Genomic DNA, 24,935 nt, shown 5'->3' with positions numbered 1-24,935 from the left:
TTATACAGGTCAGTTATGAGAAAACAAAGAAGCCATGAGGAAATCAATATGGATTCCAACTAACTAATTAGACTTAATGGCACTTGTTAGCAAACACTAAAGCTGGTCTCAGCTCAGCACACAAGACTGAGCAAACCTCAGGCAACAGAAGAGTGACAGAAGCATCATGTGAGCAGGACGACAGGGTCAGAGACGATGAACAACATCCTTGTGTTTATTACCCTCCACTGACTCATCGGCTTTACCACTGGCCCAGTGACAGCACAGAAACTTCAACATGATCTACCTTTGAAACACTAAGTCTAGTATATCCAGACAAACTGGGCACCTGGAACTTCAACAGGTTTCATGTACAGAAAGACAGAATGATGGATAAAAACAACAGAACAACAGAACAGATAGATATACACAGATACATAATATATATATATATATAAAAAAAAAACCTTATGTTAGATGTGATTAATTGCGATTAATCGATTTGACACAGACAGATAGATAGACAGATAGATAGATAGATAAATAGATGGAGAGATATATGTTACAAACAATATAAGAATGATGGATTTGTCAAGCACATGATACGCGATGATGACAAATTCATCTGTCCACACTCTTGAGATCTGCAAACACTGATCAGAACAGCAGCAGAAAATACTGTGACCTTCTGGCTAACATATGGGAAGATGAGGATTTTCCACATTGTCATGAAGGATTATATAATCCCTCCAAACTTCACTATTCTGGTGAAGACAGAGCACTACAGCACAGCAGACTTTTTGGCAAATTTTAGCGCCCTCTGTTGTCTCAGGGGGAAAAAGCATCTCCAATGAATGACTAGCTCTGTTTAAAGGAATATCCTGGATTCAAAACCAGTTCTCAACAATAATATCAATGACAATGTCAATTGAAAGTCTATGAGGAAATACATTCCTGAGAATTTAAAGACAGGAAAATGCATTCCATATATATTTTTTGAAGCACTTATATTTGTTCTTTCACACTGTACAAACATGAATGTTGTTTGAGCTTTAAAGCTCCTCGTAGTGATGAGAACTGTTATCCGCATTACTGGAGTGAGTGGCTTCACAGGTATACTTGTGCAAATAGTTCTGAAGTTACAGCCTGGATTTACATGACAGGAGATCATTTCTTCAAATGCGTTACTGTGAATGCAGTGACAAGCTGTGTATTACCGGTTTCAGTACGGTCACCTTGTCTTTTTATAAGAAACTTCAAAGAATTTTCTGTGGGATCAACAGCATTCCATTATAATTAACCCAGTACATTCCGTTAAGCATGTCTTTGTTCTGGCGTTTCTTTCACGGTAACAGTTAATCAAGTTCAGGCACTCACATCAAGATTATAACATAACAACATAACCAAGACAATATGAACAAGATTTTTGGATGTACACCCCTTAGTGGCCGCAAAGCAGATGAGAAGCCAAGAGGTCGAAACAGAACACCAGCTGTTGCTTCAACAACCTACGGCTGACACACAACTATCAACTCACACACACAGAGAGAGAGAGAGTGGCTACTGTATACTGCAAAAATAGTATGCATGTGTGGAGACTGTGTGGAATACTGTGGTTAATGGTTGTAATGAAACAGAAATAGGCACAAAGAGTGAAATTCCTGTGAGGTCAGAAGAGATCATTACTCGAGAAGTGCTTTTATTGGTGGACGACCCTGACAAAAAAAACAAAACAAAAACACTCACATTCACACACACTCAAAACATTTTCCTCCAACAAATTGAGAGTAAAATAAAAAACAACAACAACTGTTCAGACTGTAAACGCTGAGGAGAGATACAGTGAAAGAGCCAGGAAATATTCCTATAAATATTGCAACAAATGTAAAGACACATATAAATACAAGAATATTCTAGATTTAGAAAAGGAGAGTGCAAAACCATTCTGATGAGTCCTTATTACTCTCAATACACGTGAGAACAAATGTGTGTGTGTGTGTGTGTGTGTGTGTGTGTGCGCGCGTTTGTTTGTCGTGTTTTCAACACTGAGTTGACATGAGAAGCTGACTAATCAGTGGGGAAGGTGAGCCAGGGAAGAAGAGGGAGAGAAAGACACAGACAGGAAGAGGGTGTGGCAAGTCAGGTGAGTGCTTCTTCCTGATTGGCAGATCGTGTCCTGATTGGCAGCTCTTAGAGACCAGCATCATTGTAGGTGGGGCTGGGAACCTTCAGGATGCTCTGGGCATTCTCCTCCACCAGGGGGCGCCATTTGACTTCTCCTGTTAAAAGCAGGTCCTCCCCATCCAGAGCATCGATGAACTGCATCTGTGTTGGAGAAAACAACATCTGGATTATCTGCAGGTGACACTTAGGCTACTATACAATGGAAGCATGTTTTGACCAACAAGTTTGAAGGCAAAGGCTATTTTTTCAGAAACATCTGGCTTGGGCAAGTTGTCACATGTTTAATATACTGTAAAAAGCCTGTGTGGAGTGTGAACTGCATCAATTTTCATAGGCAATAATGAAAATATTCAGTCGCTTTATTTGCTCGACAAAGACCTTCGGACACGAAGCAAATGTATTCACTGACTTCCAAAAATAACTAAATAAAAAAACTTAACTTAAAAATAAATCTACACTAGTTAGTACTTCACACTATAGTGAAAAGAACAATGAATTCATGAAATACAAGTGAGATCCAAACTCAGGGGCAGAACCTCACAGCGAGCCTGATAAAATCCAGGCTCAATTTACATCATTTCTACAACAGCGCTGTAAAAAGACAGACCTCTATGAATTCACCTCCTAGTGTTTAAAGCAGGAAAACTAATTAAAACTCGACTACGGTGAAGACAGCTGTGCTAAGGAACGCAGGACCAGAGCAGCGTCATGGGAACTCATTACAAAACTCAACAACAGACACTTACAGCTTTGTTCTGTCCAACACAAAAGAAGATATTTTAAAGAATCTTAGTGATCAAACAGTTGACGGCACCCATTGACTTCCATAGTATTTGGGGATACAATGGAAGTCGATGCATCCAAAAATGCACCAAATTTTCGAATCATCTAACTTTGTGTTTCACCAAATAAAGGAAGTGATAAGGGTTTGGAATGACACGAGGTTGAGTAAATAATGTCAGATTTTCTGGGGTCGAAATATGTCGTCCATTCCATTTCCACACTCGGACGTATCCACATCTCAGCTTGGAAAAAAGTCGCCACACTTTAAATGAGCCGGTGGACCATTCTTAATGCTGCAGGAGTTTAAAAACTCAAATACACACGCAATGATGTCAGAGCTAGCGGGTGTTTGTCGAGAGCAATTAGCGTTGAATAACGATGCAGTCAAGCACCAGCGCGCACATATGCATCAGCGTGTGACTTCATCAGGAGAGGCCGCTGTCGCCATGACGACGGTGTCCCTCTCTGCGCTGTGTCATCAGTCGCTGCACCTGTGACTGTTTTCTTTTCGTTTCACCTTCTGCTTCTCCCTCCATCCAGAGCTAAGCAGGCCCCTGACACTCGGATGACGCTTATTTGTTGTTTTTCTTTCTTTTTCGCAGAATGCCTGCAGGCACCTGCTCGGTCACCTCGCGCAAACACACTCGTTTGTAATAAATTCCTGCCCGCACCTGTAATGAGCTCATGGCCTCGGCAGTGATGGAGAACACTCATTGTGCGTTTTGTTGAATGATGGAGACCGGACGACGGGGTCTTCACACAGACTTTATTCCAGATAATCCTGTATTGATGGATAAACATGCAGGGAAAAAGTCTACGGGCGGAAACCTGTGGTGAATTTATTAGGGATGCACAAATATTACGTGTTTTTTGTTTTGTTTTGAACAAAACAGTTCAATCTGCTCTATTTCAGGTCAAGAACTCAAGACTTGCAGATGTAAAAGCCTGTTGTTAGCGTAGCGGAAACACATTGGCGTGACAACACTGGCAGGTCAACAGTTCCTGTTTGTGTTTACATCCGTGTTGTCACGCCACTCTCGCCAGAGGGTAAGGTGTGTGCTGGAGGAATAACTCAAAGATTCATGCCAATGAATCAGCTCGTCTATGAATGTAACGTACTGTAGAAACTTTGCAAATCCTAATGGCACAAGTAAACACATTGTTTAAGATGTGTATATCTCAATATGAGCGTCAGATGTAGGGCTGCACGATTTGATAAAAAAAAAAATCATGTGGTGATAATTTTGACAATTTCATATATATATTCATTACATACACTACTACGGATGCACCATATATCAGCCACCATATCGGTATCGGCCAATATATGTTCATTTTTAAAATGATCGTTATCGGCCTGGTAAGAACATCTGGCCAATCTATTAAAGCCGATTAATAATAGATTATTTCCTTTAGCTGAGACACTTCAGATGCGCACTGTTCACCATGATGGTTTTGAATTGTTTGAAATATGATTGGAATCACTTCAAAAAAGGAAAATACAGTATAGTGCAACATGTGCAGCGCAAGCCTGTCATATAGGCTACATAAAATTATAATGAGAACATAATAATTGTGTGCTTGGGACATTTTAAATGGTGAGACTTTTGTTTTTAGTAATCTTTTAGTACTAAAAATTATATAAAAATTTGGATTTAGATTTATCGGCCAATATATCGGTTATCTGCTTTCAAATATAAAGAATTATCAGTTATCGCTATAGGGCAAAATTTTCATATCGTTGCATCCCCTATACACTACCATTCAAAACTCTGGGGTAGGAAAGATTGTTTCACATATTTGAAAGAAGTCTCTTTCAGGCTCACCAAGACAGCATTTATTTGATCAAAAATACAGTTAAATATTGTGAAATATCATTACAATTTAAATAACTGTCTATTTTAAGATATGATTTATTAATATAATTTTCAGCATCATTAATCCAGTCTTCAGTGTCACATAATCCTCCAGATGTCATTCTAATATGCTGATTTGAAACATTTCGAATTAATATCAATGTTGAAACAGTTGCGGTCTAATATTTTTGTGGAAACCGTGATACATTTATTTTTCAGAAATTTTTTAAAATGTAACCCAAACTTTTGAATAGTATTATGTAAATATATCAGATCTCTCTCATGTAAATAATAATTTTGTGTTCATATTGTACAAAGAGTTGAAAGCAGATTCAGACCACATTATTGTTCACTTTTGTAGTAAAGGATCTCAGCACTTTCCATTCCAACTATGTTTTTTTTCTGGAACGCAGTCAACTTAAATTATATTATTTTATTATAATACTACATTTATTATTCAAAAACTCATCTTTCTTCCACAAAACCCCAGGTGTTGTTTCATTAAATTAAATTAGTATGGTAACTTTGACATTATAACTGAAATATACCCAAATTTATTGGAAAGAAAACAAATCAGAATCAAACAAAGACTTTTTTTTTTTTTTTTTACAAACAAAGGTGCTTCTTAAAACGGAAGGCTGCATTTCCCTTCAATCAACTAATTTGCTCATTTTTATTTGCTATAATAATATTCGTAAATCTAGCCCATTTGACATGGTTGTGTATGATGTGGCAATAGGGGACAGCCTATAAACTGGTCAAAATCGGGCTGAGTACCAACTTTTTTTGGAAATTGTCGAGAGGTGTTCGCAACATACTCGACACGGCTCGTAATTCCCGCATCAACGGGAATCAACGGTTTCCGCACGATTTCTCCCAAGAGAAAAAAAATTGCAAGCTTGTACGACAGCTCACAAACTTAACTAATCACTAAATTGCACCGTGTGTGCCTGGCTTAACAGACACTTTTCATGATTAGTCAATCACAGCAGTCAAAATCAACTCTCGATTATGTTTTCGAGTCATTGTGCAGCTCTAGCATTCATGTTGTTGAGCCTGAAGAGGGGCTCAGGAAGGGGTGAAAAGGAAAGGAAAGCTCTTCACCAGCAGCACACTGTAAATGCTGACCTCCAACTCAATGAATGTAACATTATGGGGTGGAGAAGATGGGGGCGTTTGCTTGTTAAACACGGTGCCAGTTGATTTGAGTGACGGAGTGGGTGACGTGCAGCACTCGAATGTGTTTATGTGTGTGAGGAAGCCGGCGTTGTATATACAACATGTCTCAGTTAGCACAGGAGTAGAGAACTGGCCTCTGACCTTTCACACACACACAGACGTGAGCAAAGATACACACTGACCTGTTTGCGAACATATTCAACCATCATCTCGAGCTGTCTGGGGTCTTCACACTGTCTGTTAAACATGTTCCTCCAGAGCGCCGCCGCAAGAACGCAATCGTCTGAAAGAATTCCCTAAAACATACAGTAGAGACACATGAGCACTAAACTTTACTGTTAACTCTCGACAGATATTGATTGGAAAATAAGTAGTCTGAATTATCACCTTTCTGTCTAAGTGGGTGGATCTAGGTCAGAATAAGTTACAATATGCAAAACTGATAATGTTCAACAGCTTACCTCATCATAACCAAAAAGTGCAGCGTAGAACGTCTCCGTCATCACCTTCATGCTCTCTTTTCTATGAATAGCATCAATCTGTGATAAAAATATAAAGTGAGACAATGAAGCAAATCACAATATTCAGATGAATTTACCATAACTAATGACAGATTAAAATAAAATAAATAAAATATAAAATAAAATATTAATGCATCATTTATACACTTCAATGCAAAGTGAAACAATGAAGCAAAACACAATATTCAGACCAATTTGACATACCCAGTAACCATCAGAAAACTTAGATCATAAGTCACTAACAATTAATCATAATTCACAATATGCCCATTTTGATATTATGGGTACTGGCCAGTAATCCAGTCGAAAAAAAGTTAGATAATAGTCAAAGGGAATAAAAATAAATAAATACAAATAAAATAAATAAATAAATGATTTTGGACCCTGAAACCAGTAACTGAAAACTACAATCATGTATTATCTTGCACAAATTTAAAAAACAACAACAACAACAACAACAACAACAAAAAAACCCTTTACTGTGACTTTTGTTTAAATTGTGAAGCAAGGTAAAGGGTAACTTAAAGGTGCTTAAAGGTAGTGACTAGAATAAAATAAAATATTTAGCCATTAACAGATCATTTCGGATCCAACAACCAGCCACTGAAAAGTACAATCACACACAAAAAAATTGTGAAAATTGGAGATTCTTCACAGTGATTTTTGTATAATTAGTGAAGCATCATTTAGTCGCTAACAGGTGATGAAGCAATTTGAGTCTCTGCCTAATTCTGAGATCAAAGTTATGTGTTTAGTGTCAGAGCTGGAATTGTCCTTGGCAGTAAATATCCAACATATGGAGGATAATGCAACAATCTTACGCCCGAAAACAAAAGCAGGACTGGATCTGAAGCGAGGGGCCTGTCCAGGTGCTTCGCTCCAAATGAATCTAAACACACAAACGCACAACGGTCACAGACACCAACCCTTGGGAGGTTTTGGGTGGGGAGATTTTCAAAACAAGTGTGTTTATTCTTAAGTCTTGTATGTCAGGATTTCTGCATGCTCGGAGTGTGTCGGGTCACTGTGTGTGTGTGTGTGTTCGTGTACACACGGGGCAGAAAAGCACCTGTGCATAATTACGCAGACCTGCAAATAATCAATCTCATCTGGCTGTGCTTTAACTCTTCTACCCTCCCCGTCCTCTCTGCACGCTCGCTCTCCTTTGTGTTCATGCCTACAGCCCGAAACATTGAACGTTTGTGAACGTTAATTCTAAGCAATTCTCTTTCACTTTCAGAGAACTCTGCAAAACAATTCATTCAAAAGACTCTTTCTGAACAAATCTGAGTGAACGATTCAGATATTCGATACTACGGAGTAATAAAGTAACCTAGAGTATAGGGTCACCAAATTAATAAATGAAGTCAAGTTACATTTATTTATAAAGTGCTTTATACACTACATATCGTTTCAAAGCAGCTTCACAGTAATAACAGGAAAAATAACAGTGTTGATTTTGCAAAATTAATCAATTATGAAACAAATTCAATTCAGCTATAAAGCAGCTCTACAGAAGTCAGCAGTGTCATTAGTCAATTCTGATACACAAGTGTCAGTACACTCAGATCAATAACATTTCTTTCTAAGCCCTGATTGACCAAGCCACATCAAATCTGAATGAGTCTTTTTGCTGAAAAAAAAATCTAAAGACTCAAATCACCCGAATGAATCAAAAGTTCAGACTAGATTCCTCGGAATCAGAGAATGGATTCTTTTCAGGTTAACCGCTGTCATAAAGGATCAGTGCTTGAGTAAGGATGTGTGTCACCACCACAGTCAAGCAAGACATTAGTCAAGTACATACAATGGGAACTGCATGCTTGCAACACACTACTTTGCATACTTGAGTGTTCCTTTTCTCCTCTTACTTGCTTCCCGTCTTTAATTTTTCCCTCCCAGTGTCCACCCTGATCTCGTCTCCTGTTCATCCATCTTCGTCCCTCAATCCTCCTTTCCCATGTTGTGACGCAGGTTGGTAAAACCAGGCTGGGATATTTAATCCCTCACACTAATCAGGCTGAGCGACCAAAAACTGCTTGAGAGGCAGAATCTCGCTCCTATACCGCCAAATTAGTGTCATATCTCACTTCACTGTTATTACTACGGCTTAGAAAAACTCCCAGAATCACACACACGCCACGGCACACTCGTGAGTGTGTGCAGAGGTAAAGTTCAAGGGGGGTTGGTCTAACATGGCACAAATGACAAGTATTTTAGCACAATTAGGCGAAGTAACCTAACCGTAGTGAGGATTGAGTGAGTGGGGGTCCTTCCATTTCCAGCGCTGTAACTGTATCCCGATCCAACAGAACGGACCTGTTACGGACCTGCCAGACGCGCTGATTACACTCCGTTTACACACGATTTTTCACAGCTTAAAAAATAACGTGTTCAGGCACAAAGCGAAATAACTCCTCGCTTCTGACCTGTGAAAACAGACTTCCACATCAGGTCAGAGTGTACGCACATGTGCCTGTCTTCACAGAGCCAGTGTTCACAGCAAATACAATCTGTTAGGGTTATTCCATTATCACTTCATTATGTAGTAACTTAAAAGAAATATTTTACCCAAAAATGACAATTCTGTCATAATTTACTCACTCTCATGTCATTCCAAACTGGTTTGACTTTCTATCGTCTGTGGAACATTAAAGATATTTTTGAAGAACATTGGGGTCCAAACAACATTGCTTTCATTGCATGGATAATACTACAATGAATTATTTATTTTTTTCCACAGAAGAAAGAAAGTCATACAGATTTGAAACAACATTAGCAGAAAACTTTTTCCAGTCCAATAAATAAAGGCTGTTTTGCCAAATTAGTCACTGAAAGTATCAAGAATGACCCTCATTGGAAGCTAAAACATGCTTGAGCCTCCATTTACCAGATCTGATGTGTGAGTTGATGAATGTTCATATGCGTTAAAAAAGCCTAAAGTAAATTTGTTCATCATGTAAAGCGATCGTGACTTTTCAGACAATTTGGACTGAACCACTCAACTCATATGGATTAGTTTTACGATCTCTTTACAAACTCAAGCAAAAGTGGTAGTTGTGTAGACTGTCAATGGAGGGACAGAAATCTCACAAATAATCTTCATTTGTGTTCCAAAGATGAACGAAAGTCTTACAAGGTTTGGAAGGGTGAGTAAATGATGACAGAATTTTCATTTTCAACTAAAGCCCTATTCGCACGGGATTAGTATTACCCCTGGACCTCTGTAATTAAAAAATTACCCCCTGACGTCTGTGTTTTTGGTGGCTCATTCACACGGGCAAATAAATGTTCGTAATTCCCTCGAGTTTACGGACTTTACAGCGTGCACCCACCCATTCACACTTCACTAGCTGAACGTGCTGAAACGAAGATCGCACTGCAGTATTGCAAATTAAAAAAAATAACTTATTTAAAACCAATTTATTAGAGAAATATATTATATATATTATAGAATATCATATTATTGTATAAATATATAATATATCTTCTTTTTCTTTTATTATTTGTCCATATTTACAACAAGCCTGCCTGAAGAAGGTATTATAAATACCGAAACGTCGCGATAGGCTTGTTTTTCTATTCATTTTATTTGGTTTATTTCATTTTATATCATTTTTACTCTTTCACACTTTGATTTCTTGAGAGACTTACAGGATGGATGTCTTTAGAGGCCGTGTGAGACAAAGAAATGCTCCACGATACAGACTACTAAATTACACTACCACAAAAAGCGTCCAAACTTTCCAAAAGAGCTTCCATGTTGCACCAAAATACTTAATTTGACGTTTCCATGACAACGGTCCGAGTTGAGCTTCCGGATCACGTCTTTACTGTAGTTTGTTTTCTCTTTTGCAGCACTTCATAGTTTTTATTGGAGAAAAACTATAATCGGATTGGAGTAGAGCATATCGAGAGATTTTATTGTTAATATAGTTTTAATACAGACGTAAAATGGACTGTTAAACGGCCCATAGCGGTTATTAGGCTACGTTCTTTAGGAAACGATAGGCTCACAGAAAAACAGCCCAAATCACAGACATGGGGATTTGCACGGGACTGGTATTATCAGAGGACCCCTGTGTTGGCCGAAATACGGTAGGTAATTTTCGGGGGAATTTTTACATACATTTTTACAGACATGGCAGATTCGCACGGGATAAAAATCACAGACGACCTCTGCGAGTAAATGTTAGTGACATCACGAACACTAAAATTTACATAAACTTCGCCCCTGGAACACGATTTATAGATTATCAAGACAGAATATGCTAATCAATAACTAGAAGATAACTACACATAAGCTACATAAATTCATCAACTAACCATTCAGAAATGTTGTCTACATGTTGTGACTTCTTCTTGAGTCTCTCCATCTTTCTGACTCCGGTTAAAGGCTAAAAGTTTTCGAAATTTTCAGTGCATGTCTGTGTGAGGTAATCGAAGCTGCTAAGGACAAGAGCTGTTGAAGCTCTGCCTTCTGTACCGGGAGCAGCAGCTCATTTGCATTTAAAGGGACAGGCACAAAACGAGGCGTTTTTGCTCACCCTCAAAAAGTGACAACTTTAACATGCTATATAAAAATATCTGTGGGGTATTTTGAGCTAAAACTTTACATAGACACTCTGGGGACATCAGAGATTTATTTTACATCTTGTGAAAAGGGCATTATACCACCCCTTTAAGCTACAATAAAAAAGTATGAATGTCACTGGGGTCACTGTATAACTAAAAATATAAGCAAAAAAATAAACAAGCAGATAATTAGGGTATATGTTGCCTTGTTGCTAATGTATGAGTAATGTTAGCCAATTTACTCTGCAGGAGAACCTACAAGAACTCAAGAGAGAGAAAGACTGTGATGGAAAATGAGGTCACTTTTCTACAGTGCCACTCGATGGCCGCTGCCAGGCCTGAGGGGTCAAATGTCTTCAGACCCGAATGTACCTTTAGCCAAACTGCGCAACACATCACACCACAATCCACCTCACATCTCATTCAAAATCATACATGCTTGACAAGGCAACGTCATACCAATAGCGACCTTTGCTATGTTTTACTTGAAATGGGCCTCGCAACAGAAGAGGCCTCCGCTTGTGCTCGAAAAATAGTCCCACCCCTCGCTATCACACCGCGCACACACCAGGGGCTTGGGGCAATAATGACACTAAATTTAATAAAAACTGCCTCCAAAATTCAAGATATGGGCCAAAATAAATTTCCTGGATGAGTTCTTGTTTTTATGTAACAGGATATAGTTAGGCAAAACCATACAAGCAAGAATGGTATTTTATAAATATCAGCATGTTTGCAAATGTGATACTGATTTTATACAACAGTTCAATAAACAAGAATATAATATTAGGTGATTTACATTTTTAGACTCTTTAGAATATTGTCTGTTTTTTGCTCTATTTTGCCAACGAAAATTGTTCCAAACAAATCCACAAGAGTCACTGCACGTCTCCGAAGAACACAGTGATGTTTCTTTGCTGAATGAATTAGCCATTTTGAACGAATCGTTTGACTGAATAATTCAATGGGCCCTATCTTGCACCCAGCGCAATTGACTTTGTACACTGACGCATGTATCATTCCTATTTTGCACCCGCGCAAAGCGCGCTTTTCCCTCCACAGAAGCACGTCGCTAAACTAGGGAATGAACTTGCGCTCCCTGGGCGGTTCAGCGCAAAAAAGGAGGCGTGTTCCGGCGCAAACGTTCCTTCATGCTATTTTGCAGGTTTAGAAAACAACTGCGCCACTAACCAGGAAAAAATAGTTTAAAGTCAGTGGCGCGTTGCGCATGTTATTCATATGCTATTTTAAGGGCGCATGCTTGGCCATAATCAATGTAGCGTGTGCACAACGCGCATACACTTTGATTCTCTCATATAGCCTACACAGAAGCAGCAGTTTTCATTTTTGCAAATCATACATTATTACGATAGATAGATAGATAGATAGATAGATTTTAGAATTTATTATAAAAGCATACATCTAGCTTACACATTTACCCAAATTATCATACGCCTGTTTAACCGAAGTTAATTTGGGTGGGTTTCTCCATTTCAATGTAACTTCTCTCGTTTACGGCCGTGACGTTCTCCTTGGCTGTGAACCGCTCCTAGCAAATCCGCCGTTACAATAGCAATATGGAAAAAGCTGATTGGTTTATTTCACGTTACGCCCAAACCACACCTATGAATAATGAAGCTACTTCAGACCAACCCATTTTAGATTTGCGCCTGGCGCAAGAGTCATTGACTATTAAAATAGCAACAGCGCCCAAGACCCGCCCACAAAGTTACTTGCGCTTTGCGCTTGACACTTGCGTTTCAGATCGTAGATATAGAATGGGTTTATAAATAGACTATTAAGAGTGAAATATGAGATAACATTGTTAAAGGGACACTTCACCAATTAGCATTAAGCTTTGTATCAGTAGAAACTTGGTAGTATTTTCGAATGACCGTGCTTCCCTCCCTCATGTCCCCCTGAGACGAGAGATTTCTGTATTGTGTGTCTGGAAAAAAAACTTAGATGACACAAAAATCTACATTTTGCGTCATCGGAGGCTTTTTTGGCCAGAGGCGAGAGACTACAGCCAGTAGTAGGAGCTCGTTCCGCATGTTTTCAACCCGCCCATAGGGGGATCTCACGATAAAACGGCGTTTTTTTCAGTTTCGAGTCAGCTAGTAGCCTAGTTGTATCATTTCTTCCGATACTGCCCTCTGTAACCGGTAAGCGTGGCTTGGGAGTGGCCTCGGAGGGCAGTGAAGCAAGTGCATTCTGGGAGTTGTTGTCTTTCATCCACATGAGCCAAAAATACATTTTCTGTCTTTTCTCAGTCTAGAAAGCACCAACTTCTAAAATAATTTCACATTTCTACTACATAAATGACCCAATTTAAATACACATTCATCTTTCCAGCGGTGAAATATCCCTTTAAATATAACAGAGATAATAAAGTAACTGCAGCCGCATTGCATGATCATGGCTCCGACTGTTTCTCTAAAATCTGCTTCATACACATGATGGAAATGAGCTGCTGGGCAAAGTGACAAGTCAAACGCCTTTTCCATTTCACACACATTTACTTTCAGAGAATATGTGAATGAGTTCTGATCAGCAGAGTTTGACATAACAGATGACTGAGCAATGAGCATGTTTATTTAATTGCTCGTTTATGAGCCAATTACAATTATAGGAAATAAATATACGCATAAACATTTGGAGGAAAGGATGCCATGTGTGTCAGAAAATGTCAGTCCATTTTATCTAGAAAAACAAAATCATTTAATTAAAAATACAAAAATCCCACATGCTGCTTTAGCTTCTAAGGAATTCAATATTTAAATATTGAAAATATTTAATAAAATATTACATTTCTTATTTTTTTATTTACATTGTTCATTTTCATTTTAAGATGTTTTATTTAAGCCATTAAAGTTATCCACCAAAGGAAAATGTGGTTATCCGTTTTTCAATTTACCAATTTGTTTTTAATTTTGTGTGTTTATGAAATCTAAAGGATGCTGATGAATGCAATTAATACATTCCACATGCTCCATTTCATTATACTCATAAATCATGTCATGTCAGTAACTAGAACAACAAGTTTATGGACTCTACATGGATATACCAAGGTTTAACAAAGAAAAAAAAAATAACCCTGCCATTTTGGTTCATGACATAAAATGAGTTTGACATTCCTAGCTAGGGGGCAATTTTAGGAGCCCAAATTTCATCTGGACCTAAATTTTAGGCTTATTATTAATATATTCACTGCAATTCCAATGTTAAATTGATAATAAGCTTGTAAAATCTTACTGGCTGAACAGAACACCTGAAAAACGAGAGGATTATATTAAGAGTCCTCGTGAGAAAATGGAGATTTTTGATTTATGGGCTCTGGGAGAGGGGGAAAAGTGACATTATGGAAAAAGTCATTTCACAGCATGGCGTAAGAGAGGTGCTGAGTTCATTAAATACACACACACACAATTTAAAGTGTTTTTAAGTGCACTTATTTTACTGCGATGCTCACCGTCTTTCTCTCTCACAAGTCTCATAAAGTCTTCTTGCCCAGTTCCATGGGATGAGAGGTCAATCACATTAAAAAGTCTTTTCACACTAATATACTTACCAGGTTAATGTCAATTTTCGAAGTCATGCAGATTTGGAATGACACTAATGATGAGATTTTTCATATATGGGTGAACTATTGCTTTAAAACAGTGCTTCCAAAACCCCCAACGGCACACATTTTGGATGTCTCCCTAATCTGACACATCCATTTCAGGTCTTGGAGTCACTACTAAGGAGCTGAAGAGTTGAATCAGGTGTGTTTGATTAGGAAGATGTACAAAATGTGCAGTGTACTTCTGGCACACCAGGACGAAAGAGTTGGGAAACACTGCTTTAAGACAAACAAGCTTTACATTCCAACATTTTCACAGATGGACAAGCAGTTATAAATAAAGCTGCATGTACATTGTGTTCATCATATTGAATCAGCTGCATATTAGTAGTTAATCAACTTGATAATTAGTTTGTTGAATATTTAGTCGACTTATCAGAATTTTTATTTGTCCAATATGATTTCAGAATTGTAATTTTTCTAAAAGTTTAACTATTTATTTTACACAGTAAAACACAACACTATATATATATATAGACTTGTTGCATACCTGACTACCCAGGATTAATTACGAACCCTTTAAAAATAACTAATGGCAGGACACTAAATAAAAATGCAACAAAGATGTGTGTCTGAACATGTATGGCTACAGACACAGTACATATATACAAATAAAACTTTTACAAGGGATTTATGGTGCAAACAGTCTAACAGATTATAACTTCTTTGCTTGGATCAAATGTTGTTATTGTAGACAATTCGAATGTAAAGTTTTTGTTTAGACCTTTCACTGAGAACAAAGCTTTCTCTATCCTCAAGTCTAAGCCATAAAACCTAAGAGCTGTTCCCTCGGATAAATAAACCACTCGACGACTCAAAACTTCTAATACTCTAACTGACAGTCAAACAAATTCTGTCGACGGCTGGCTCGCATCCAGCCCTTGCATGTGCTGGCATATCCATAAGGTTGTGATGAATGATTAGCCGCAGCTGGTTTGATCTAGTTCATGTTAACTAGTTTACAGGGTTATGCAATACATGATCTAGGCCAGGTCATTGCTATATGTTAGGTGCTATATATACACAATATATATATATATATATGCTTGTTCTATCAATACTAATTCAGTCCTACTATTAAGACGGAAGGTAGAATAGATGGGGGGGGGGGGGGGGGATGGGTGTCAACAAAGAGAAGTGCGGGGAAAGAGAGAGAGATTTTTGTTTTCACAGCTGGGCTGAAGTCTTGTTCCCACCCTTTCTGACAGCAGTTCCCCTAAGGCGCCTTGCGTTGGCTTCCTCTCAAACACACACATATATGCACACACTCGGCGCAGCAGAAGCATGTCATCTTTACTGACCTTGCAGAGATTTAAACACCTTTTGCTACTCCGCTGGACAGCGCTCAGCTCAAAATGCCTCCACAGTCTGTAGAGCATAGTAATTACATCCTAAAGCCTGAGGGGGTGTGTGTGTGTGTGTGTGTGTGTGAGTCAGGCAGTATTTCACTGTATATCCTCATAATTTCACCATTTTTCACCATATCCAAACAACAGACCTGATCAGCTATTTCACATGCTAAAACAGTTGTGAGAGAAAATATATGTTGTTTAAAAAGCAGAAAGCACTTAGTATTTGATTCATGAGACCCAGTGCTGATAGGCTCAAATTTCAAACAGTATTTGGCAAGTAAAAAGGTCTGAATGCCATTGCATTAGATATATCAAACAAACTGGCATTTGGAAACAAAAATGATGTAGGATCTCTTCTCTTCACTAACATTAGCAAGGCAGTTACTCTTGTTTTTCTCAACAACTGGTATTATGGTGATTTTTAGTGGATGTACTGTCAAGTTCACACAGGTGAACCACAGTTCATCACATTAAAAGGTTAGTTCACCCAAAAATGAAAATTCTGTCAGTAATTACTCACCCTCATGTTGTTCCAACCCCGTAAGACCTTCGTTCATGTTCGGAACACAAATTAAGATATTTTTGATTAAATCTGAGAGCTGGATCACTCCTCCATAGGCTTCTAAGACATTATAACTTGCTGGCCCAGAAAATGTATTAAAGACATCGTTAATATAGTCCAAGTGACTACAGTGGCTCAATCTTAAGTTTATAAAGCGACGAGAATACTTTTTGTGCGCAAAAACCCCCAAAAATAACGACTTTATTCCACTATTCATTTCCTTCATTCCTGGGCCTCGAGTTATTTCATGTAGTGTTTTAGCGCAGCGTGTCTGTGTTGCACGTCACACGCATCACACACATGACCAGCGTCGGCCAATAGTGAGCCTACGTGTGACGTACAACACAGATGCGCTGCGCAGTTATACTACGTGAAAAAACTCGAGGCCCAGAGAGAAGGAAATGAATAGTGGAATAAAGTCGTTATTTTTGTTTAGTTTTTTGCACACAAAAAGTATTCTCGTCGCTTTATAAACTTAAGATTGAGCCACTATAGTCACTTGGACTATATTAACGATGTCTTTAATACATTTTCTGGGCCAGCAAGTTATAATGTCTTAGAAGCCTATGGAGGAGTGATCCAGCTCTCAGATTTAATCAAAAATATCTTAATTTGTGTTCCAAAGATGAACGAAGGTCTTACAGGGTTGGAACAACATGAGGGTGAGTAATTACTGACAGAATTTTCATTTTTGGGTGAACTAACCCTTTAACTATGAACATGTTGTTTATGCACAGTATATCTTGTATCTAATGCATTCACATTCACTACCATTCAAAAGTATGGGGTCTGTAATATTTGCATGGCTGCATTAGAAAAATTGAGCATAAACCGTAATATTGTGAAGTATTATCACAATTTAAAATAACTTATCTATTGTAATATGAATAATGTCATTTATTCCTGTGATGCAAAGCTGAATTTTCAGCATCATTACTCAAGTCTTCATTGTCACATGATCCTTCAGAAATCATTCTAATATGCTGATCTTAATGACCCCAAACGGTATGTTGAATGATAGTGTATCTATATAAGGGAATCATTTAAATATCCACTTCAAAATACGCTCAAATTATCGGTCACCGATAATCTCAAAATGGTCAAATATCGGCTAAGTGCTCAAGCTGACAGATGTCGGTCTATCACTACTGTGGACGGCCAAACACAAAATACTAATGGCAAGGTGTTTTCAAAAGAGGCAACTGAATCAAATGCACATATACTTACTCCCATAATCTTGCTCCTCTGCTCCACATCCTCCCACATGGAGTGGACGATGTAACGGCACATGTACTTCCCAGCTCTACCTTCCTGCCGCATCCGGACCAGACACATCCTGTCAGAGCAGAGCAGAATGCTGACTCAAGACAGCCTGACAAGCTGAGTGCCTGTGTCAGGACCTGCGTAACCAGGAAACTTCTGCGATCAGCCAGACAACACACTCGCAGAAAAGAAACGTCTGGGTTAAATAGACAGCATCTGTGGCTTGATGTTGATTACCACAGAAACTCTTTTTTAAATATTTTCTGTGGCATGGATACTGTCACTTGGTTTAGCATTGTTTTCACCCATTTTTATTTTTGAAAATAATTGCTTTATACTGTAGATGATAAGAAGGCGTGAGTGCATGTGTATGCATGAATTAACTACTGGCTAGTTTGACTAATTGCAGACAGTGTTTTCTCAGTCCATGTTTCTCTGCACAAACATAGTTAGCCATCAATGCGAATGCACGGTTGCACACGCAAACACTAAGTGCTTTTAACTGGAAGTGTTGGCACCAAACCGCCACCATTAATCATAAGTCTCGTTCTCAAATAATCAGTGTACAATCAAATAAGCCAAGGCAACCGAGAAAAAAAACAAAAAAAAAACACCTGGACATAGGAAACTTAACTTAAAGGGATACTTCAGCATTTAGCATTAAGCTTTGTATCAGTAGAAAACCTGTAGTATTTTAGAATTACCGTGCTTCCCTCCCTCATATCCCCCTGAGATGAGAGATTTATGTATTTTTTGTCTGGAAAAAATCCTCAGATGACGCAAAAATCGTCATTTTGCATCATCGGAGGATTTTTTGGCCATAGGCGAGAGACTACAACCAGTAGTAGGAGCTCGTTCCGCATGTTTTCAACCCGCCCATAGGGGGTGCGATCTCACTCATAGAATGTGCAAATAGTGTCAGCCATCTTTTTTTGGAAGCTAAGCTAACAGGCTCTTGCTCTGTGGAGAAAGCTGAGTAGTAGGGGTTACCATCCTCTTTTTTCCAGACATGTCCGGCCGTCGAGATTATCCAAAATGTCCGGGATTCGGCTTTTGCTTTCTACGGTCGCCATTCATTGTTTACATGCACACCTTTTGTTTCAGTCTAACTGAATTCATTCCGATTGGTGAATCTGAATGTAGTGTTTACATGAACGCTAAACAAGTGATCGGTTGATGTGCGTTTTAACATTGCTAAGAAAATTTCCGCTCCTCCGTGAGAGATAGTAAGTAATCTATCTCTGAGCTCATCAGTAATCATGCCACCGGCCTCGCGCCATTCTCCCGCGCCCCTCAGCCTCATCCTGCTCGCCACAGTAAACATAATGAATGGCGACTCTAGAACGCAAAAGCCAAATCCCGGACTTTGGGTGATCTCGAAATCCCGGGCAGACTCGTCACGGAGACTCACGATAAAACGCAGTATTTTCAGTTTCGAGTCAGCTAGTAGCTGAGCTGTCCTCTGTAACCGGTAGGCGTGGCTTGGGAGTGGCGAAGCAAGTGCATTCTGGGAGTTGTTGTCTTTCATCCACATAAGCCAAAAATACATTTTCTGGCTTTTCTCAGTCTAGAAAGCACCAAATTCAAAAATAATTTCACATTTCTACTACATAAATGACCCGATTTAAATACACATTCATCTTTCCAGAGGTGAAGTATCCCTTTAAAAAGTAGGAAAAACTGCAGAGGAAAAAAAAAAGGATAAAAGATATTATAATCTTTTAAGACTAAAATCAGTGCATAAAAGCACAAACACACACAAAATAAAATAAATTGCAATCTCTGGTGAAAAAAAAATGAATGAATCCGCACTCTTCAGAATGAATAGGTCTAGTGAAACACCATTTGCAATCCAACTGGTAGATGAATATTAATCAACTCATGACATGAATAACCAATCAAGGATTTGGAATTTGCATGACACAATGTCTAACCAAAACTGTGTCCAAAAACTCACCAAACGTGGAGCTGTGCCACCAAGAACCAGGAGTTAAGCGTGTCGGGGAGAGAGCACTCTGGGAGAAAGAGAGGGAGAAGAGGGAATTATAAGGGGGAACAAGAAAACACAACATGTAGCCAAACCAATGCAAACTTGGGCTCCGATTCCAAAACCGCTATTGGGTTTACACCTGTTTTTTCCTCAGCTAAAGAAAACAACGTAACACAGCTGTAAAGTGCCACATAAATCTTTCAGGTGCTGCTGAAAAGGTCCCTTTACGCTCATTTCATCATTTCGGATAAAGTGAGGGGTGTTTAGGAGTTCTTCAAAAAATTTAAATGAGCATGACATAAGACTCATAAGCCAAAATACAGTCTGAGTTAAAAAAAAACGAAAAGATTCAGGCCCAAAAATACTTACTTTCAAAAAATTCGTCATAGTTGATTCTTTCTACACAGCATGTGTACATGCGCAAGGCAGCTATCTTAATTTTCTGCAAAAGAAGAGAGACGTTTGTGACACACATGATCAAAAAGCCACTCAATCCGGTTTGATCAAAAGCAGAAACTGATGAAATTGTTCAAGACACCACATTTTCAGTCCGTTCTAGCGAGCCGAACGTGCCCCAAAATGAAGCAGACACACTGAAGTTTTAGACAGCCGTGATGCTGATGACTCTAACATGGAAGGTCATCTCAAATTTCACAAAGTGTGGCCCCTGCTTTTGAAAACACAAAACAGGTAGCGGTACGAGATGAAGTCATCATTCCAGAACCAAAACTTAATTGTGTCCACTTCACTGTCGAGTTGTTTGAGGGGTTAACGGGAAATGCAACCTAAATTCAAAAATTAAACTACTAAATTCAACTGAACATGCAAAAAATCTGGTTGATGATTCCTTTGAGTATATATATATCATAAAAGTATGCCTATTTTTGCTAGGGATGCATGATATATCGGCCACCATATCAGTATTGGCCTATATATGTTCATTTTTAATGTTATCTTTATCGATCCGATAAGAAAATTTGACCGATATATTAAAGTTGACAATAATGGATTATTTCCTCCAACTGAGACACTTCAGATGCACACAGTTCGCCATGATGGTTTTGAATCGATTGAAATCACTTCAAAAAAGGAGAATACAGTTATGTGCAAGATGTGCTGCTGTCATATAGACTACATTATATTATAATGAGAACATTATATAGCTTGGGACATGGCTTTTAATGGTGAGACTTTTGTAATCAGGCTCTCAAAATTTATACAAAAATGTGGATTTAGATTTATTGGCCAATATATCGGTTTTCTAATATAAAGAATTATCGGTATAGGCCTATGTTCATATTGCTGTATCCCTAATTTTTGTATATTTCAATTAAAAAATTAACCCTATTTTTAAGGACTATTAAAAGTTTTTGCATTGTGACATGCATTATGAATGATTAAGCGTAATTTCCAGTATTATTCTAAATGGTGAATCTTATTATATTCTCATAACCGGAACAAAATAAATAAAATAATGAATTTTGTTTTATTATATCAGCATTTAAATACTTCACAATCTAAATGATATATCATGAATTTTTCCCACATTCCACTAATAGAAGCAAGATTTCGGGGATTGCGGTAATAAAATAAAATAATGGTGGAAAAATGCAAAAAATGTTGATAACATTTATCTTTAAGCAAAATAAAAGTGTATTTATTTCTGTTGATTTTGGCGTGAAATATAACCTGGACATGTGTAAGTTCTAGGGATGCAGCATCAGGATTTTTTTTTATGGATACCAATTTTAAGAAACAACTATTGGCTGATTACGACATTGATATTTGTCAGTTGCTCACTTATTTGAACTTTTGTCATTAATATAGATTCCTGTTTTGAAAATTCAAAAACACATGCATTAAGGTACACAAGCTAGTTTATTGCTGCATCAAATCATTTTCATAGAACATGGATTGGATCTATTTATCATTCAACAGGCCAACATTATAGGAGAGGCACAAAGTAAGATAAAAAAAACATAAAATACAAACAAACAAGACAACATGATAACTTTCAGAGGTTATATTTTGTTATCAATTTTTTTTTATTAATATCATTAACTCATATTTGACTATTAAATATCTCTTTAATAAATAGAAGTATACAACTCAGTGCCTTCACACAGTTAGTTAATAACTATCGGTTTGTTTCATCAGCCCTTTTCATGCTATAGCCGATATGTCGATGGTTTTACATTGATCAAAAATCGTCTGATAAATATCGGTGCATCTCAAGTTCTGTGAAATTAACATCAAATTTGATGAACGACTGTGAAAAAATGATCAAAACGGGATTTTAAACAAAAATACTGTTAAGTAACATTAGATAAGGAGATTTATTTACCCATTTGTTGTATTTGAGGGGTCCAGTGAAGCCCATGGCCTCGATCAGTTTGGTGAAGGTCCCCACCTCTTCATCTGTAGTCTGTGGGGTCTCTTTAACAGTACACAACTTGAAACAGAAGAAACACATCTTATATTAGAGCTATATAAAACATTGACATACATGGGCATCTGGCAAAGTGAGAGCATGAAGACAAATCAAAATAATACAAAACCAAATGTATTTGGGGAAAAACCAACCTTTTTCCAAGTTGCATTTTGCAACCAAGTTGCATTTTGAAGGATCTCTAAGGTTTTTAGTTTTTAATATTGACAAATAGCCATTATAGTGCCAAATCCATCAACTGTTCCTGTTTAAGATCAGCATTTCACAATGTCCCTGTAAATCTCAACTCAACCCAGGTAAACTTTATGGAGGCATTGATTGCAGTGAAAATATTCAGCTAATTCCCTCGAGCCACCACTATGGATGCAATAAAACTTTCCCCAATGGATTTCTCACAGCAACTTTATGTTTTACTGCTATGATTGGGAATACTGCTCAACTAGTAGAAGTTTAGTAGACTTAATCAGCACCTGCCCTTTGGGCTCATATAGGGAGGAAATGATTACGGCCAACATATAGCAGTCAAACGTTTGTAAAAAAAGAAAAACTCTGCCTAAATCTACAATTTTTTAAAGTTTTGATTTGTCTAAATTTTTAGCAACATTCCCATATTACGTCCTTTTGTGTGATTTTGTACTTTTGATAACTATCATTATAATATATGGAAAATAAATAGTACTAATAAAGAAACAGTATATGTGTGCAAAGTTTGACTGGTACTGTATTTCATGTTTATGACACCACTGATTCAAGAACAGGTCAAATGTGTCTGTCAAAAAACAGTTTATACTATAACAGTGCATCTGAATAGAAGCTAATGTAAGCGGTCTTTTCTTACCTAGATATTAATTGACATTCTTTTGCGATCAGATCAGATCGCGATCAGACAAGTTTACTTTAGCTGATTTAAGACTGGTTGATGAATCCATCATGGGTCAATCTCACAAATACATATTAATTTTTCACTCTAAAATCAAAATGAAAAAAAGATACATAGTTTTGCATAAAAAAAATACAAAATTACAACCCAATTTCTCATAAATGTAAAACTCTGGACATTTTATTTTTGTAGTACAAATCATTTTTCCCAATGGTGACTCTCGTTATATTTTTGTTACTGTTATAAAATTATGTACTTAGTTTTATTATCCCACCTAGATATGAATTGAGATTCTATTGCTTATAAAAAGTTTCCAGAAATCAGAATGGATCCCTTTAGCTGATTTGAAATTGGATTCCTTAGCTTGAGAAAGAACTGGACAACTGAGATTGGAAAAGGCGGCACACACCTCTCTAGTGCTGTGAAGAGATCGACATTGAGAGAGATTGGGGACCCAAGCATCCGCTGTTATCCGGCAAGCCACCACAGCCCTGGACTGACACGCAGCTTGTACAATAACCTAGGAAGCAAAAATATCTTGACAAGTGCTTTCCATATTCAATCTAGTTTGAAAAAAAAAAAAAAAAACTAGACTACTGACTACTGCTTATCTCTTAATTGTCTTAATATGACTGATAAACCAACAGATCAAGAGGAGTAGATGTATGCAAATGTTCTAAATTGGAACATTATATACTAGTAGGCAATATGAATCGGGTTCGAACGAATTATGGCAGAATGCATTGATGATAATAACAATAATAGTAATTGCAAGATGTGCTTTTATAATTTTACACATATATTATTTATAATATTTACTATATTTGCATAATGTCACGTCTGGTGCAGTAGTACTGTAGTACAGGTTAGGTCAGATTTACTGATGCCCATCATTATGTTATAAATAATGTAAATAACTCCAAACAACATTATAATGTCAGTCTAAGAGCGTAAATCAAGACAACGTTTTAAAGGACCCCAATATAAACCCCTTAGGTGACGTTACTGTCTTTTTGTGTGTATAAGTTTCTATAAATTACCTTTCCGAGGACAGCTCTCGATGCTGAAGCGTTTAATAACTGTCTAACGGCGGACTGCAGCGGTCGCCGATACATGGTTCTGCTAAAATCACAATAATAGAGTATTATTGTAACTATAAAGCAGAAATTAGTGATTGATACTTTCTAACACGTTTTGTAACTGTTTGTTTTTGTCCCTCCCCTTTTACAGCAATGTCAAAGAATCTGTCCCGCTCTTAAAGTGGTCCGTGTGGAAATCAGGGCTGTGGATTTCAGCGCTGTGGAATATAGTTCCGCTGGGTGAGGAACCATGTGAGGGTTTGTTGGCAGTAACGCCTCACAAAGTAAGCTTTGCCATCATTTTTTGCCCGTGTCCTCTTTGGCAAAACAAATAATTTATGTGTTTTTTCCCATAAGAATCCAATAAATCAATTTAGTTTTCCCTTTCCACCACTTTTGTTGCTTGACCAGGCGTACCTTGGAAAAAAGTCACAGCAGGTAACAAATATTTTAATCATGTTTTAGAGTTGACCAGCTAACTACACTTACAATACAATACAATAATTTCAGATGGTAAAACCATGGTGCATAATTTCATGGTATTTACATGGTACTCCAAGATGCACTGTTTCACAGAAAAGGCTCATGCTTAAGCTAGTCCCAGACTAAAATGCATTGTTCAGCTGTTTTAACTGAAAGCAACTTGCATTGACATATC

The 24,935-nt window shown here is 37.7% G+C and overlaps 1 protein-coding gene across 1 annotated transcript; it reads right to left on the bottom strand.

Annotated features, from left to right (window-relative positions):
• Positions 1 to 1,658: 1,658 nt before the first annotated feature.
• On the bottom strand, positions 1,659 to 24,476 carry uqcc1 (ubiquinol-cytochrome c reductase complex assembly factor 1). The gene is made up of 9 exons (XM_084129130.1): positions 24,239 to 24,476; positions 23,608 to 23,718; positions 22,214 to 22,321; positions 20,239 to 20,311; positions 19,837 to 19,894; positions 17,844 to 17,952; positions 6,443 to 6,520; positions 6,164 to 6,277; positions 1,659 to 2,304 (listed from the first exon to the last, which is right to left on the bottom strand). The coding sequence occupies exons 1-9, from the start codon at positions 24,311 to 24,313 to the stop codon at positions 2,170 to 2,172; spliced, it is 861 nt and encodes a 286-aa protein (XP_083985256.1). The 5' UTR covers positions 24,314 to 24,476; the 3' UTR covers positions 1,659 to 2,169.
• Between the last annotated feature and the right edge of the window lie 459 nt (positions 24,477 to 24,935).

This window comes from Abramis brama (genome assembly GCF_963993115.1).
Source record: "Abramis brama genome assembly, chromosome: 11".
Taxonomy (NCBI): domain Eukaryota; kingdom Metazoa; phylum Chordata; class Actinopteri; order Cypriniformes; family Leuciscidae; genus Abramis; species Abramis brama.
This window is presented reverse-complemented; position numbering and strand designations above follow the sequence as displayed.